The 15,082-nt window shown below is 38.2% G+C and overlaps 1 protein-coding gene across 2 annotated transcripts in view; it reads left to right on the top strand.

Annotated features, from left to right (window-relative positions):
- The window catches only part of RNF180 (ring finger protein 180), a 68,299-nt gene extending 61,996 nt beyond the window's left edge, over positions 1–6,303 (top strand). The window contains exon 7 of one of the 2 annotated variants that reach the window (XM_063423272.1): positions 3,220–6,303. In XM_063423272.1, the coding sequence (XP_063279342.1) occupies positions 3,220–3,419 (200 nt within the window). In that variant the 3' untranslated portion in view covers positions 3,420–6,303. Of the gene's footprint in view, positions 1–3,216 lie in introns of both variants that reach the window. The other variant, XM_063423271.1, reaches the window with a different exon arrangement.
- The last annotated feature ends 8,779 nt before the right edge of the window (positions 6,304–15,082 follow it).

Here is a 15,082-nt window from a genome sequence, read left to right on the forward strand (position 1 = left end):
GACAAATGCTGAGACGTGAACCTGGGAAGGAATAGCCCTGGCTATGAGACAGGTTGGGCCCTGAAAGCCTGGGGACAGATCTCTGGAAAGAGCCTGGGCATCCTGATGGAGAGCAGGCTGTGCATGAGCTGGAAGCATGTCCTGGCAGTGAAGAAGGCCAGCAGCATCCTGGGCTTTCTGAACAGGAGTATGATGTATGAAAACCTGTAGATGAAGCTTTCATCGCCTACTGTTCAACACACCACATCTAAAATCTGGCAGTTTTGCCTTCCTCCCATGTACAGGGAAGGTGGAAGTAGACTGGACCAGGTTTAGCAGAATAACACAGGCTTAGCTGGGGTGCTCAGAGGCCTGGAAACCTGACCTGGAAGGAGAGGCTGAGGGAGCTGGCCTCTTCAGCCTGGGGAAGGATAGGCCTTGGGGAGGATCTCCAGTCAACCTTATCGTACCTCTAAGGAGACCACCAAGAGGACAGGCCAGCTGCTCACAGCGATGCATGGCAAAAGGATAAACATTAAAGGATATGAAAAGTTCATATTGCAAGTAAGGAAAGCACTTTTACTATGAGGACAGTCGGGTGGTGGAGCAGGTGCCCCACAGAGGCATTATGCATCTCCATAATGCATAATATTCACTATGATGTGCTGTAAATTAGCTATTGCCATTTTAAAAAAGGCATTTAGATAATACTGGGATTAATTTTCTGAGAACATTTCATGCACAGCCACAGTAAAAAGGTAAGCAGGAATTACTAAAATCATAACAAAATGGAAAATATTATGTCATTGTCTAGATTTTTTGTGATCTCACAACTCAAATTTTGCATATAATTTTAGATTACATCATCTCAGAGAAAGATAAAGCAGGGTGAAGCATAATGTGGAAAGGGTAGTCTGAAGTATAGAAGCTTTTTTCCATAGAAAAGAAATTCAAAAGTTATTTTGTTTGGAATGCACATTAGAGAAGACGAATACAAGAGGTCTGTAAAATTATGAATGGCGTAGAGATGTTTTAGCAAAGATTATTCACTGTCTCTCAGAGGCATTCCTGCATTAGCAATTATATCAGCCATAACAGAGCACAAAAATTGATGCTGTGAGGTCAGATGTCCACATTTACACGTGAGGCAGTTTGCAATCCCAAGGGCTAAATGCCCATTAGTGGTTGAAGCGCATTACTGGAACACTTCTGAGATCTTAGAGCTCATCTTCTGCTTCTAGTTTTACCTGAAAGAAAAACTGTTTATTTACTCCAAAACTACTCCACCAAGGAACACAAAGTGCAGTAAATGGAATCAATGTGAGATCTGCTCCAAAAGCATGCAGAGACACATGTAATGCTGTTTTAACACATTGTTCTTAAAACAGCTTCCAGAGATCTAGTGCACTAAACTGCCAGGTGCTGCAAGTGCTCATATGGGAAGGTCTCCGTCTGTACTTGCATTTTTTCTCACAGTCTTTCAATAGCTCTATCTTATCTGCTGCAGAAAGAAGAGGCTGTGCCAAAATTATGTACCTTGGTATATCTGATAACCTCAGAATACTTGTTCGTACATAATTTAATTTTATATGAGCATGTACAATGTAAATGGTTGTTGAAGCTTGCATATTATTCATTTGGGCACATTTGTAGAGTAAAATTTTCTATCTGACACCTTCTATTTTCAAGTTTAAAAAATAAAGTAGGTCAATTTATAAAATTGGGAGAATATTTTAAATTTTTTGTAGTTTTATTTTGTGTTTTGCTAGTACTTCAACAGAATATTGCAAAGTGCAACAGTGCGTACTGATGCTGTAGTGAAAATCCTTTTTGGTTTGCACACTTTGGTGCATATAAAAGGGTGATTTGCACACAACATTGTTTTTGTTATCTAGTAACAGGTTCCCACTAACAGTCTGCCAGACCCTGCTGGCACTGTGCATGCATATTCATGTGATTTGAACAGAAGTCCTTGTTTGGAGTACAGCAACACAGGCATGTGCAAAAAAGTTAAATAAAAGACATTTTTTCACAAATATATGCCTGTGCATAAATTATTTGGGGACTGTATTATTTGTGGACTGAAATTATGTATGATAGGAATTTTTTTTAAGAAGTGCACAATACACTAGAGGCCGTTTGATGCTCATTCAGGTCTTCTGTTTCATAATTCAAACCCCTATTCCATGTTGCTGTTCAGTTTTTGAGGAACTCTACAGCATTCAGCTTTTATCTGCAGATGGCTAAGAAACATGGTTTATTTCCTCTCTAGCTGTATATACAGACATCTGAAAGTATTTTTCTTGTCAAAATTTATTAAAGAATACAGAATGCATCATAAAAATGACTCATTATCTGAAAACAGAGCAAAAATCCACTGTCCTGTATCAAAATGGGACAGATTTTCTGCCTTTGCACCACAGCCTCCGGGCTCTTTTTTGTGCCACAGCCTAGTACCTGACACAGACCCTTCTCTAACCTCATGTCTTGACAGAGGGGAGAGTTATGCTTCTACAGTAATTCTCTTGCTATATGGAGAAGCCTGGGGAACAGTGAAGAGGGCAGACCTTTTGGCAGGACCCCACACTCAGGCCATCTTGGAGTCACAGAATTTTTACTTCCACTTGACTTGTTTGCATCTGTCTATATATTTTTAAGTTGTTATCAGCCTACAAACAGTAAATTAAAAATTGCATTTTAACCTAGTATTCATTATATTAAGCATAATGAACATCATATTAAAACAAGCACAATTTTTTTAGGAGACAGTTTTGAAAGAGAATCTCAGATTCTAGAAATAGGAATTCAGATGTGTAGAATTCAGATGAGTAGACTTAGGGAACCCAGCTTAACTAATTGCTGAAGAGATTGATTATAGTATATGGAGCCTTTCACTTCTAGATTGCCGAGTCGAACTCAGTGAAAGAAGGCTCCAAAAGAGAAGTGTTCAAAGATCTGGATAACACAAGCAGATAGCATTATTATGGTAGACAATTCTGAGTCCAAACAAACAAATATATTATTTTCTAGACATGGAACACAGTATTACTTTTTAAATCTTACAAAATCAATTCCACATTTTTTGTCTGACAAAGTGATGAAACTTAGCAGTGAGGTGTGAGATTTCCTGCTTCTATTTGTCTTTTTGATAACTGGAGGAAGGAGTGTTAACTTTTTTTTTGCTAGTCAATCTGGTTCCTTTTAAAAAAGATTTTTATCTCCCAGTCTGTGTTTCAGCAGGTTTTCGGAGGCGCTCAGATACTGTCACAAGGAGGCATTTCCCACATGCTGCTCACAGGATGGACTACTTGGACTTTGAGGATGATAGCCGTGGATGGCGGTTTGATATGGACATGGTGATCATTTACATTTATTCCGTCAACTGGATAATAGGATTCATTGTTTTCTGTTTCCTTTGTTATTTCTTTTTCCCTCTTTAGGCTGTAGAAATAACAGTTAAGGAAAATTACAGCCATGTGAACCGAAAAATAGTGCATAGAAAAATATTGAAAAAGGTAAAATGTTTGATACTGAATTTTTATCATTCAGAATTGGAATAGACTGCATCAAGCACTCTGCAAAGCTGTTTGATACTTCTGCTATATGTGACAAAGTACTTGAGTTTGGTTACAAATGTAATGTGAAATCTACATCCTACTTCATTCAGTGGGAGTTTTGCCTTTGGGAGATTTTGATGGGAAAAGAATGTACTCCTAATTTATAAAATGAGTACTTTGAAGAAGTACTCCCAGTTTTTAGGGAGGTCTGCCTACTACAAAAGAATGTCATCTATATAGTCATTTAGGGGTTTGACTCTGTGTTGACACACTTTGCTCACTCATTGGTGCTTCAGTTCCTCATACATGAAAGCAATAAAGATGTTTCCCATTTTTACTCACATCTTTTGGGAGCAGGAGAGGTGCTGTACCATGCATTATATAGACATTTATCAGAGCTATTTCAGTGGCATGATTGAAATCCTGGAAAATTTTGACAACTGATAGACCTGTCAGCATTCCACTGTGGATATTTTGAGCCTATTAACCAAAAAGAAAAATTATACTTCAATGTGCTGCCAGTTCATCTTTTCAGCAAATAACAATCAAAAGGAATCAACTAACAACCACAACTTCTGCACAATAAATGGACCATTTTTGTGCAGATTCCCAGTGTGGCACCATACTTTTTTTACCCATTCAGATGAGTGTGTTTGGATGTAGCAAGACAACTACTGGAGGGCAAGCAGCAGGCCTGCTGGCTGTTGATGCTGTGAGACACTGACCCAAATAAATACTGGAGACAGAAGAATTCTCCAGTGTAAGAAATTAGTATCATAATTAAATTGCTGTAATAACTGGGGATACATTTAAATGTGTGGGCTCTCCAGGACTTTAAGTCTCATGGGAAAGTTCATAAGAGTGCACAGTATTTATTTGCACCTTTTTTTTGAAACGATTCTAAAGCACTTTATAGTTATTCTATATATAAATTGATGAATTACAGTACCAAACTGCAGCCAGTTCAACAATCATTCCAGACTTGCTGCATTACACAGTATTTTCAAGTGAAAGTGAAAGAACACCTATTAAATTATAGTAAAAGATACTAGAAACAAATGTGAAAATCAGATGCTAAAGAATAGCACAAGGTGGTTTAGGGCTTTACTTTTCAGGAAGGTACAAGGAAGTTTTTATTTCTAGTGTCATGACTCCTCAAAGTACACTGTACTTTCATCTAGAAAAGCATGTGAGTGTAGGTACATTGTCCCTCTGGTATCAGAATTTGTGTGGGAGACCTGTGGTTTTTCTGTGGGTGGTGTACTCCCCTGTTCTAGCAGAGAACAAGGAGAAATGTGTTGTGGAAGGTGCCATCTGCCAAATGTGATGGAATGAAATCAGAGTTTTATTAAGCATGAGCTTATATTCCTTTACTGGAGCAGCTCCAGCATGGTCAGCCTCTTACAGGCTATGAAGGGATCAGGACCAGCAACTTTCACTTACTCTGAAAACCAGCAGTAAATCAACAACTAATACTTAGCTTTCTTACAGGTTGCATAAAGCAATCTTTTCAAGAACATATGAGTAGAATTAAAAATTACAACTACACTAATCAGACTAAATTATGTTTGTCATAGTTTTTAATATATGCAAATTTCAAAAGGTGTAAGAACTGAAATTCACGTCACCACATAGTCGTGGTTTTAGCAAAAATGCATTTTTGTAATAGTAATAATCCACCTAGTTACTTTGCCTAAAAGTGACTGGCTCTGTTATTAGTGGCAGTAAGCATAATGTTTTAAAAGCTTTAAGACTGTAATAAAACATTTGGTGGAAGTCTTTTAAAAGCTAGGGGGTGTAAGTCATAGGCTCTTGTTTGGCTACATGCAGATGTGTGGGTGTGTATGTTAAAATATTATCTGTAACTTTAAACAGTTGTCTCATATATGCCAGGACTGGCATTCTAACTGCAATTTTTACTTCTTTAAACTTATGCAATTATTGCTCATATGTCAGAACAGGGAGGGACAAACTCACTTGTTGGTGACAAAATTGCTTCTACCTTTTGATCTCAAAAAACCTAAAATACAAAAAGTTACTTAAAGTGACATAGTCTAAAATTCCCGTAATAATGTGATTTAATTTTTTTAACCAGGATGTCTGATTAAGCAATGTCCTTCAGTAAATATTAAAAAATATACTGAGAGATAAGAAATGTAATAGAGATGCTAACTAGTTATATAAGAAAAAGTTACATCATTTTTAGTAGCATGTTACCATGGTTTTATTTGAAAAAGGGCCACAAAGAAGACCAAAAATCCAATCGAATATTGGCCTCTTTTGTACATTTTCCACAAGAATTGATGACTAAAAGTGGCTACATTTTTCTAAAGTTAGTAGGTTTCACAATTTTGCAGGACATTTCTAATTGTTTAACTCTACCTTTCTTCAACGCCTAAACAATAAACTGTTTATTGAGCAATATTGTTTTACTTTATATGAGTTGTTATTAATTCCAGAGGAAGATTATTTTTAAATTATTAAAAATGTACATAATAAAGACTACTCCAACTCTGAGATCCTCCATAGAAAAACACCAAAAAGGTATAGAGTTGAGATGCACATTTTTTGTCATATATTGGGGTTTTTTGAGATACATACTTTTATAAAAATGCAGTAACAATTCAAAGGCTCAGATTTGATTTTCCTTGAAGTCTGCTGTAAAATGCTGTTAATTTCTCTTGGAGCAAGAGCAGGTCCTTTGCAGGCTATTTTTTGGTTGAATTGAACCTGATCAGTAAGCCTGTATTTCTTAACTACCATAGTATTAAAATGTTTACAATAAAATTTGAGTTGTTTTTAATATTTTTCAGTCATTTCACTAGATTTTGCTTGGTGGAATTAATTTTTTTTCCATTCATTGACTTCCTTGATACCTCTTTTGTTTCTGCTTGGGGTGCAGCAAAGGTTGCTGAATTTTTCACTACTCTTTATATTAGCACGCTTTTATTTGTTTCAGTACTTTCCAAGTAACTTGTCAGAAATCATCTGGGGGCATGATCTGGATCTTAACACATTCTGATAATGAAGAATTCTCAGTACTGGTGGTGTTAGTCAAGACCATTTAGCTGTTGAAGACATAAGAAATCCAGGAACAAGACTTAGGTTTCACTTTTACAGGCAAAGGAACCTCATGCCTACTCAGAAGTGTGTGAGTTTTTTGTCCAGCAGTGGGTATTTTTGTAGCTTCCCTTACCTGCCAAAGGTCCAGTCATGTTATTTGTCTCACAAGACAATTCTAAAAAAAAATTCCAAAGAGTATCTGCTCAGGGAGCAGCTGCTGTGAAGCACAACAGTCTCTCACAGCTTGTGCCTGCCTACAGAAGCTCAGATCCAAGTGAAGTTTTTTCCAGTACTTACATACACACCTCGTGTTTTTATCACATGTCAACAACAGCCTCAGCTAGTGATACTGAGATGGAAAAGAAGGAAGAACCAGAGTTTAGGTGTGTTTTGTAATTTTTAGAGAAAATTATTGCTGATAACATGAAAGTCTGGGAATAAGATTAGCTATTGCAGCTATCATCTGACAAGAAACTGTCATCATGGTGTGTAGTGTTGTTTTTGTGGATGTGTTTTCAGCATCTTTTGTTCTTTGCAATCCTGACAACGTTGTAACTATGAGATACACACTGTCTGCTGGGGAATTCCAGGTCACAGATGAACAGAAAAGAAAGGCAGGACATCAAGAGCATCTGCTAGTGTTCAGCCCCATAGCCAGGCAGAAGCTGTGAGGAAAGATGCTTTGGATTGCTTTGGATCTGGAGGAAGACACCAAGCTATCATTAGAGATGCCTTTTATTTAGCAGAAAGTTCTAAGATAGACAGTAATAGTATAAAGACTTAAAGATCACAGTTTTCTCTCTCAAACACAGTTACCACAGAAAGACTTTGCCATGAGATAAGCACAGAATGGAGTGACAGGATGGCATAACTCCAAGCCTGCAAGGTCGAGCTAGCACATCCTGGATAATCCAGACAAAAATTCACACTGTGACAAAGTGTGTAAAGAAGCTGCTGCTCATATGCTTATCACTGGTCAAACAAAGATCTTGATGAGCAGGTTATGGGACAAGTGGCATCTGCAACCACCAGAGCCTCCTCCCCCAAATACGCCTCTGTGGATACGTGAAACTTGGACTGTGAATTAAGACACCATGAGGAATACTTGGGACAAGACAAAGGTGGCACTGTTGCCTGAGTGTTATCTCAGGCCTAGGGGGAGGTAAACAAAGCTGGGAAAATGAATGTATCAGTGATAATGGCTGAATTTGTGGGCCACAGGGAAAGCCCATAGCTCACTAACTGTGCTGAAGTCAGTCCAGCCTGGGTAAAAGGTAATTCTGGCAGGGGGAGGTTGAAGCCACCAATTCACAACCCAGAGGAAGGCTGAGTGTGGGACTAATTAGCATTAGAAGTGAGGGAATAATTTAACCAATAGAATAAGAGAACTGTGTAGCCAATGACCATTAATTCCTTTGTTTACGAAAATGTATAAATAGTAAAAAGTTTTGAATTATCTCAGAACCCCTACCACCAAGAACCCCTGGGGAAAGAAGGACCAAAAGGACACCGCTGGATCCATGGGTGGTGACTATCTTCTGCTCTCTCTCTCTCTCTCTTTCTTCTCACTTGCTCTTTCTCTCCCTCTCTCTTTCACTTTCATTTTATTGTTAATAAAATCCATACCATTGACTTTGGCATACAGTCTCATTTGCACCTTCATTCAGGCCAAGGCCTCTTTCTCTAAGTAAAAGGATCCTTAACAAACTGAGGTGGATTTAAAACTGGCTGAACAGCCAAGCCCATAGTGCTGTGATTGGTGGCACAAAGTCTACCTGGAGGCAAGGAATTCGTGATGTATCCCAGAGAACAAACCTGGTTCCTGTCCTGTCCATCATCTTCATTAATGATCTGGATTTCAGGGCAGACCGTATCCTCAGCAAGCTACAGAGGACAAAATAGGAAGGAGTGGATAATACATCAGAGGGTTGTGCTGCTGTGCAGTCCAGTGGAACTTTGGCTGAAGAAATGGACCGACAGGAACATCATGCTGTTCAACAAGAGCACTCTTGCACCTGGGAACAGCCCCCTCCTGCCTCAATACATGCAGGAGGTCACCCAGCTGGAAAACAGCTCTAGAAGAGAACCTGGGGGTCCTGGTAGGCTTCAAAGTAAATATGACCCAGCAGAGCTTCCTTCCAAGAAGGCTAATGGTGTCCTCAGCTGCATGAGGCAGAGTGTGGCCAGCAGGTCACAGAAGAGGATCCTGCCACTCTGCTCAGGACTGATGAGGCCATCTCTGGGGTGCTGTGTCCAGTTCTGAGTTACAGAGTTATTAGTGAAATGTCAGCAAAGGACATCTATGATTAAGGGAATGAAGTCTCTCTCATATGAGTAATTCTGTGAAGTCATCACACAAGAATTGACTGGTTGAGGACTAGAATAAGTGAATTCCTCAATAATGAGTAAATAAAACAGAAATGTCTGAGGAGAACATCATATTTTTCCTTAATAACAAAAGGCAGTTCAGTGCTGGAAAAACTTAGTCCACATTTTTGTCTATTTCTGTTCTTTCCTGTACATATCTGTCTAGAATAATTAATTATAATTTTCTTTTCTTTCACTGTTACCTTGAGTCAATACAACCAGTCTCTTTTGTAACCAATTCAGTTTTTAAGGGGTTATTTTTATTCCTGCTTATTGAAATCTGTAGTTGTTGTAGTTCTCTGCAGTATTCGGGACTCAGAAGAGTACTAAGGAAAGAATCACAGAAAGTTTAGTTATATTATTTCAGTATTAGTCATCTTACTGTAAGAAATCAATATGCCAACTTAATATCTAAACTTATTATTTAAATGTTAAATACTAAAATACATTTTTTTTCAGGTAAGGGTTTGAATTCAAATTTCAAACAGTACCTCCTAATTTTGGCTGCTGCAATTTGTCACTCCCAATGTAGAGGTTGTGGTTTGCCAATTTTAGATTTCCCAGCCAACACACCAAACAATGAGGTGGGTTGTGCGCTGGCCAAATGCCAGGGCACCTACTAGAATTACTTATTGTTCTTCTGCTTTGAGATGGGATTAGGAGAAGACAAAAGCAGGCTCAAAACTTAAGGGCTATAAAGAAAACTTTATTTAAACAGAATTGAACAAAAAGGAAAAAAATTAATAAGAATCAGAATAAAACCTCCATAACACTTCTACCCCCATAACCTTCTTTCCCTTCCTACTGACAAAACATAGAGACAAAACTTGGAACTTAGGTCAGTTTATCACCTTTAAAACAGTCTTTCATCAGTTCTTTTAGGGAGATGACTCTCTTTTATCATGCTATGGAGACTTCACAAAAACCAGTTCTCTTGTGGATTCAGTGTCACAGCAAACAGCCATGCAGGAAAGGAAACTTTCTCTGTAGTGTGAAAAGTCCCTTCCATGCCTTGCAGCTTTCCCAAAGCTGCTTTTATGGGCCATTGTTAACTTAGTGCTGTTTTAATGATGAGCTGTTTTAGCAAAAAAACAAAAGTTCTTTTCATCCATCTCTGGGAACAGAGGTCTTCCCCTTTAATTTCCAGTGCAGGGTTTCTCATTTGTCTCATTTTCTGTTCAAGTTTCTCATTGAATTACAGCTTCTTCAACATCTGCTCGCTGCAACACTGGTGCCTCTGCTCATGACTGTAGGTGAAACGCTACATTCCCCCAATGCATTCCATGAATTTACAGGGGAAACACCCCAAAGACTGATATATCCAAAATACATCTTCACCATAGCTTCATAAAAGAATTTCAGCCCAGGAATAAGGTATCTCCTCAATCCTCTCCTATCTAGAATTTGGTTCCTTCTTTACTGACCTCAGTGTGTCATGTTGTTCTCCCCACATGTCCTCACCCCTTCCCTTTTTTGACTGGGGAGAGAGCTGGCACTCACAAGTCCATCAGTTCTCGAGCTTTATCAATTAAAACAGTATTTTATAGGGTTCGGCAATGCTGAAGGCTGATCTCACCCAGGCTCTGCAGCAGAGGGATGGCTCGCCGTGTCTGTCACTGCTGGCCACCGTAGGAGCCGTGCTGGCCGCTGGCTTTCCTTAGAGCTTTCCTTCATGTGGAGCACCGAAAACAAGGAGAGCTGCTGCTGCTGTTTGTGTCCTGCCCACAGCATGGCTGGCCAAGAGCAGCCAAGCAAACAAAGTCCATCGCCAGCCGTGCCGAGGCAGCCGTGGCTGATCCCGGCCCCGCAATCCCGGCCCTGTGGCCGCTCCCGGTCTGGGATGGCAGCGGCCACCCCTGGCCCCGGCTGCTCCTCTCGGCGCTGGTCCCGGCTGCAGGATCGCCCCTGGCACCGGGATATCCCCGGCGGGCTCTGCGGGATCGCCCCTGGCACCGGGATATCCCCTGGCCGGCCCGACCCGGGCCCGGCCTGGTGGGCGGCCTGTTCCAAGACCACAAGCCAAGAGAGCTTTTCCCAGCGTTTGATTTTTAACATGTGTGTTCATAGAGGTGTATTCAGCTCTTTAATTGGTTTAACAGGTTGTCAATATTCAAACTAGCCACTGATTGGTTTTATCAGGCATGGAGGAAGCTGTTAGTGGCTTCCCTTCTTCACTAAATACCAATCAATGAAAAACCAGCACACCCAACATGAGACCTTCCCTCAAAAGTGACCTGATGCAGAACTGAAGATCACAATTCTCCAAGATGGGTTCTTTAGGATTTCTTATGTTGGGATCGAAAGCCTTAAATATACATATTTATGATGGACTTCAGTAGTGATCTAGATCCCAGCAGAATCAATGAGAGTCATCACAGTAAAATCTAGTTTCTCATATACACCTGCAACTGGATTTGTGTCTTACAAACTTTTTATATTTCTGTAAAATGTATTCTGATTGCATTTCTGGAGTTTTCAGAATTTCTTATGAAAGCAAGTTCAAATTCTATATTTACTTACATTTGAATACTCTATGAATGAAAGCTAAAATAAACCTCGAGAGTCTTAAATGTATTGGGATTTCTTTGCTGCTGTGACATAATCCTGGAAAATAAATACTGTCAACATTAGCTTAATAAAATTACTTAGTTAAAAATAACTTAATAATAATCTATTTAATTTTCTACCAAATATCTTCGTTGGTTGAAATATTTCTACATTTCTGATAAGGCACTAAAATGTAGACCACTTTGAAAGTACTTTCTACCATTACACTCTGAAAGTTTAACCATAAAATATAATAATGTATAATTAAGGACATTTAACTTTTCACTTGATCATATTTTTATATTTTTTTATTGTTAACAAGAAAGTTCCTAAAAGAAGACTGAGGGTATGTCTAATCCCATATTTTAGTTTCACTAAAATTATTTTATTACAGACAAATCCTACATGACAAACTTCATCTCTGATGAACACTGCAGAAAATGTACTGAATAAGGCGACAAATTTGATCAGAGGAACACTTCTGGACAAGTTATCAGACTGACACTGGAAAAAAAAAGCTCAGGATTTGCTTCTTAAGGAAAGACTTTAATCAGGGCAGAGTTATGTAGGAGACCAAATGGATTTCCTTGTTCTTTGACTGCTGTGCAGGGCACTCTCGAGTCTCCCCTGGCACTTTGGGGTCCCTGATTGAACAAGCATCCTGTAACAAGTCCTCAGGAATTATATAGGGCATCTCATGATGTTCCTTTTCTACTTCATTAAAAGATTCCTCAATATTCCCAGGTTGCTTAAGGTATTTCGGTTCACCTATGACTGCTGGAATCCATCCAAAGAAGGCAAAATTATGTGCTGTTATTTTCCATTGCTTTTTGCCATGTGGGGCTGCTCTTCTATTTCAATCAGGAGGTTTTGCTAAGGCAAAACATTCCCCTCTCCCAAAATTCTGAACTGACACCTAGGTGGAAATCTGTAACCTGACTTACTCTACAGCCTTTAATGAAAGTTGTGGCATATATAAATGGAAGGAAAATATATATGCATGACAAAGAGGAGCAAAACACCTTGTTGTACTAGATATAAATAAAACCTCAAGCTCTATCCAAAGGAACTTCTGTATCCCTGCAAAAAAGATGCCAGGAGCCAGAATTGGTTCTTGCAAGAAAACAACCATGAAGGTGTAAAACAGCAGATAAACAAAGGACAGCAAAGCAGCTGCTTCCAGGGAGGTACTGGATAGCAGCACTAGGAAGCAGTGCCAGGTACTGGATGAATGCCCTTCAGCCTGGCTTAGTAAAAGCAAGATCAGTGTTAACAGCACCAGATTATTTTACTGACCACTGACTGTTCCCTCAGTTCTGTTTGAGGCTGGTAGGAACAGAAGAGTGGCTTATGAACCTGTTTGCTCATTGTTTCTGTGAAGATGAAATACCTCAAGGTCTTGGCTTATCCTGCTTAGGCCTGATCTTCTTAAGAACTCTTTATGTTGGTCCTTGGTCAGTAGAGTATGCTGCTGCATTCAGAATTCTTCCTGATATATGGAAATGTTACTGAAAAGGCCCCATGGTATTGTTTGAAATTTAAAATATATCTGTTAGCACTTCCTGTAATATTGTAGCAGCAGTCACTGTTCTGTGTGCACTTATCCAACTAGTTTTTGAGTTTAGAAAATATTCTAGAACTCAATACTACTCAGTACTCAATACAACTATATGCTGGTACTCAGCAGCAATGCTGCCTTCTCTCAGCCACATTTTTTATTGCCCACTCTACAAAATACTGAAAGACTCCTACAGCTTCATGCCCTTGACATCTCAACACTAATTTGCAAATGAAATAAATTTGCTTCCAGGATTTCTAGATTGATGTTATACAAGTGATACAAATCATTATGCTACTGTATGAGTGATGGCTTATTTACACTTGCACTTTTGCTTTAGGATGAGAAAACTGCAGTAACTATATTCTGACTTTTCAGTAAATAACATTTTAACTTATTAATAATCTATTTCATTTTCCATCAAACATTTTCAACCTTTAGGTGAAGTATTTCTACATTTCCATTAAATCATTAAAATGTAATCAGGCAATCACTTAAAAATACTCCATATGTAATCTTTTATCCTCAAACAAGACAATGAAGCAGAGAGTGTGAATGCCACCAATAAAAGGATCATGGTAAGTCATTTGATAGTGATGAAAACATTAAAAATTAATTATTTCAAATCCCTTTTACTCTGTCATCAAGAAAAAAGTATTTAACTTCTAATCATGTAATATATTCTACTGTTTCTGAGCTGGAGAATAAATTCAGACTGTGGAGATGGGAAACCTCATATAGCTTTACTGCATTACCTGAATAAAGTGAATGATATTAGATACTGACAGAAAAATTTAGCTGACCATCCTCATAAATAAAAATTGAAAAGTAATACTTTAAAAAATCCTATGTAATACCAATCTACCTAAAGTAATCCCTGGTTTGGGGGTAGTAACTTTTCATATAATGAGGCTGCTACCCAAGAAATATTGTTTAGATTTACAATTAAAGTGTAAAAATAACTGAAATTCACAAAAGCCCGTCTTTAATCCATGCAGTATAAATCCTTGGGGAAATGCATGATTCCAGAATTCATTACCATTCAGAGCATGGCATCTAATGGTGCCTGAAAGACAACACGTTCCACTTAGAAACATATGAGGTAAGAATGTGTTTGCCTTGCAGATGGCTCTAGCTGGCTAATGTATGCATTTCAGCTGTCAGAACTTAAACTAGTCCTAAAATAATTTGAATTAAACTTCAGGGGAGGAAGAATATGCCAATTTTCTTTTATATCTTATCAAGCAGAGAATGTGTGCAAGAAGTTAATGTTACAATCAAATTATAGCCCTCTCTGGTTCCATCTTATAGAATTGGACTCCACTTTTTATCTTTCTTAAAACTTGGGAATTAAAAGAGCATATAAGTTAACAAATAGCTCTATGGTCATAGATTTTTCCAATGCACCTATTGCAACTTTACATGAACAGCAATTGCAAGACCTACAAAATCATCTGATAGTTTTCTATTATACTAACCTAGGAATCAAGCCTCACAAACTAATTTCTATTTGTCATGTAGATTATGATTTAAATTCTAAACTACAAAAATTACAAAATGGTAATAAACTGCCAAGTCCTACTACTGTTTGATCTCTAATTCTGCTTAAGACAGGAATATAATATAATGATAACAATAGCATAAATCAAGATGCCTTTCTCTTTGCCTGACTATTATTCCTGAAGTGTTTTATTTTCAGAGTGATTTGCAGGTCAAATTCTCATTATTTTTAATCTCAAAAAACAAGTTGTTCAGAGTTTCCACTTTTTGTGCAGAGTCTAGCAGAATGTTCAATGTGCAAATCAGCTGGAGCTTCTGAAGTTAAAGGCACTCTTACAAACACTGGGGAATATAGAAATGCAAGTATTACAATGTTAATATAACAGGTGAACATATTTTTTAGCAACAGTAAATAAATTATCATATTACCATAATTTAGATCACAGGTCAGCCAAATTATATGTGCATGACTTGTATAGATACTAACTAAATTCTTTATTTACTAAAAAAA

Source organism: Prinia subflava, chromosome Z (assembly GCF_021018805.1).
Source record: "Prinia subflava isolate CZ2003 ecotype Zambia chromosome Z, Cam_Psub_1.2, whole genome shotgun sequence".
Lineage (NCBI taxonomy): Eukaryota > Metazoa > Chordata > Aves > Passeriformes > Cisticolidae > Prinia > Prinia subflava.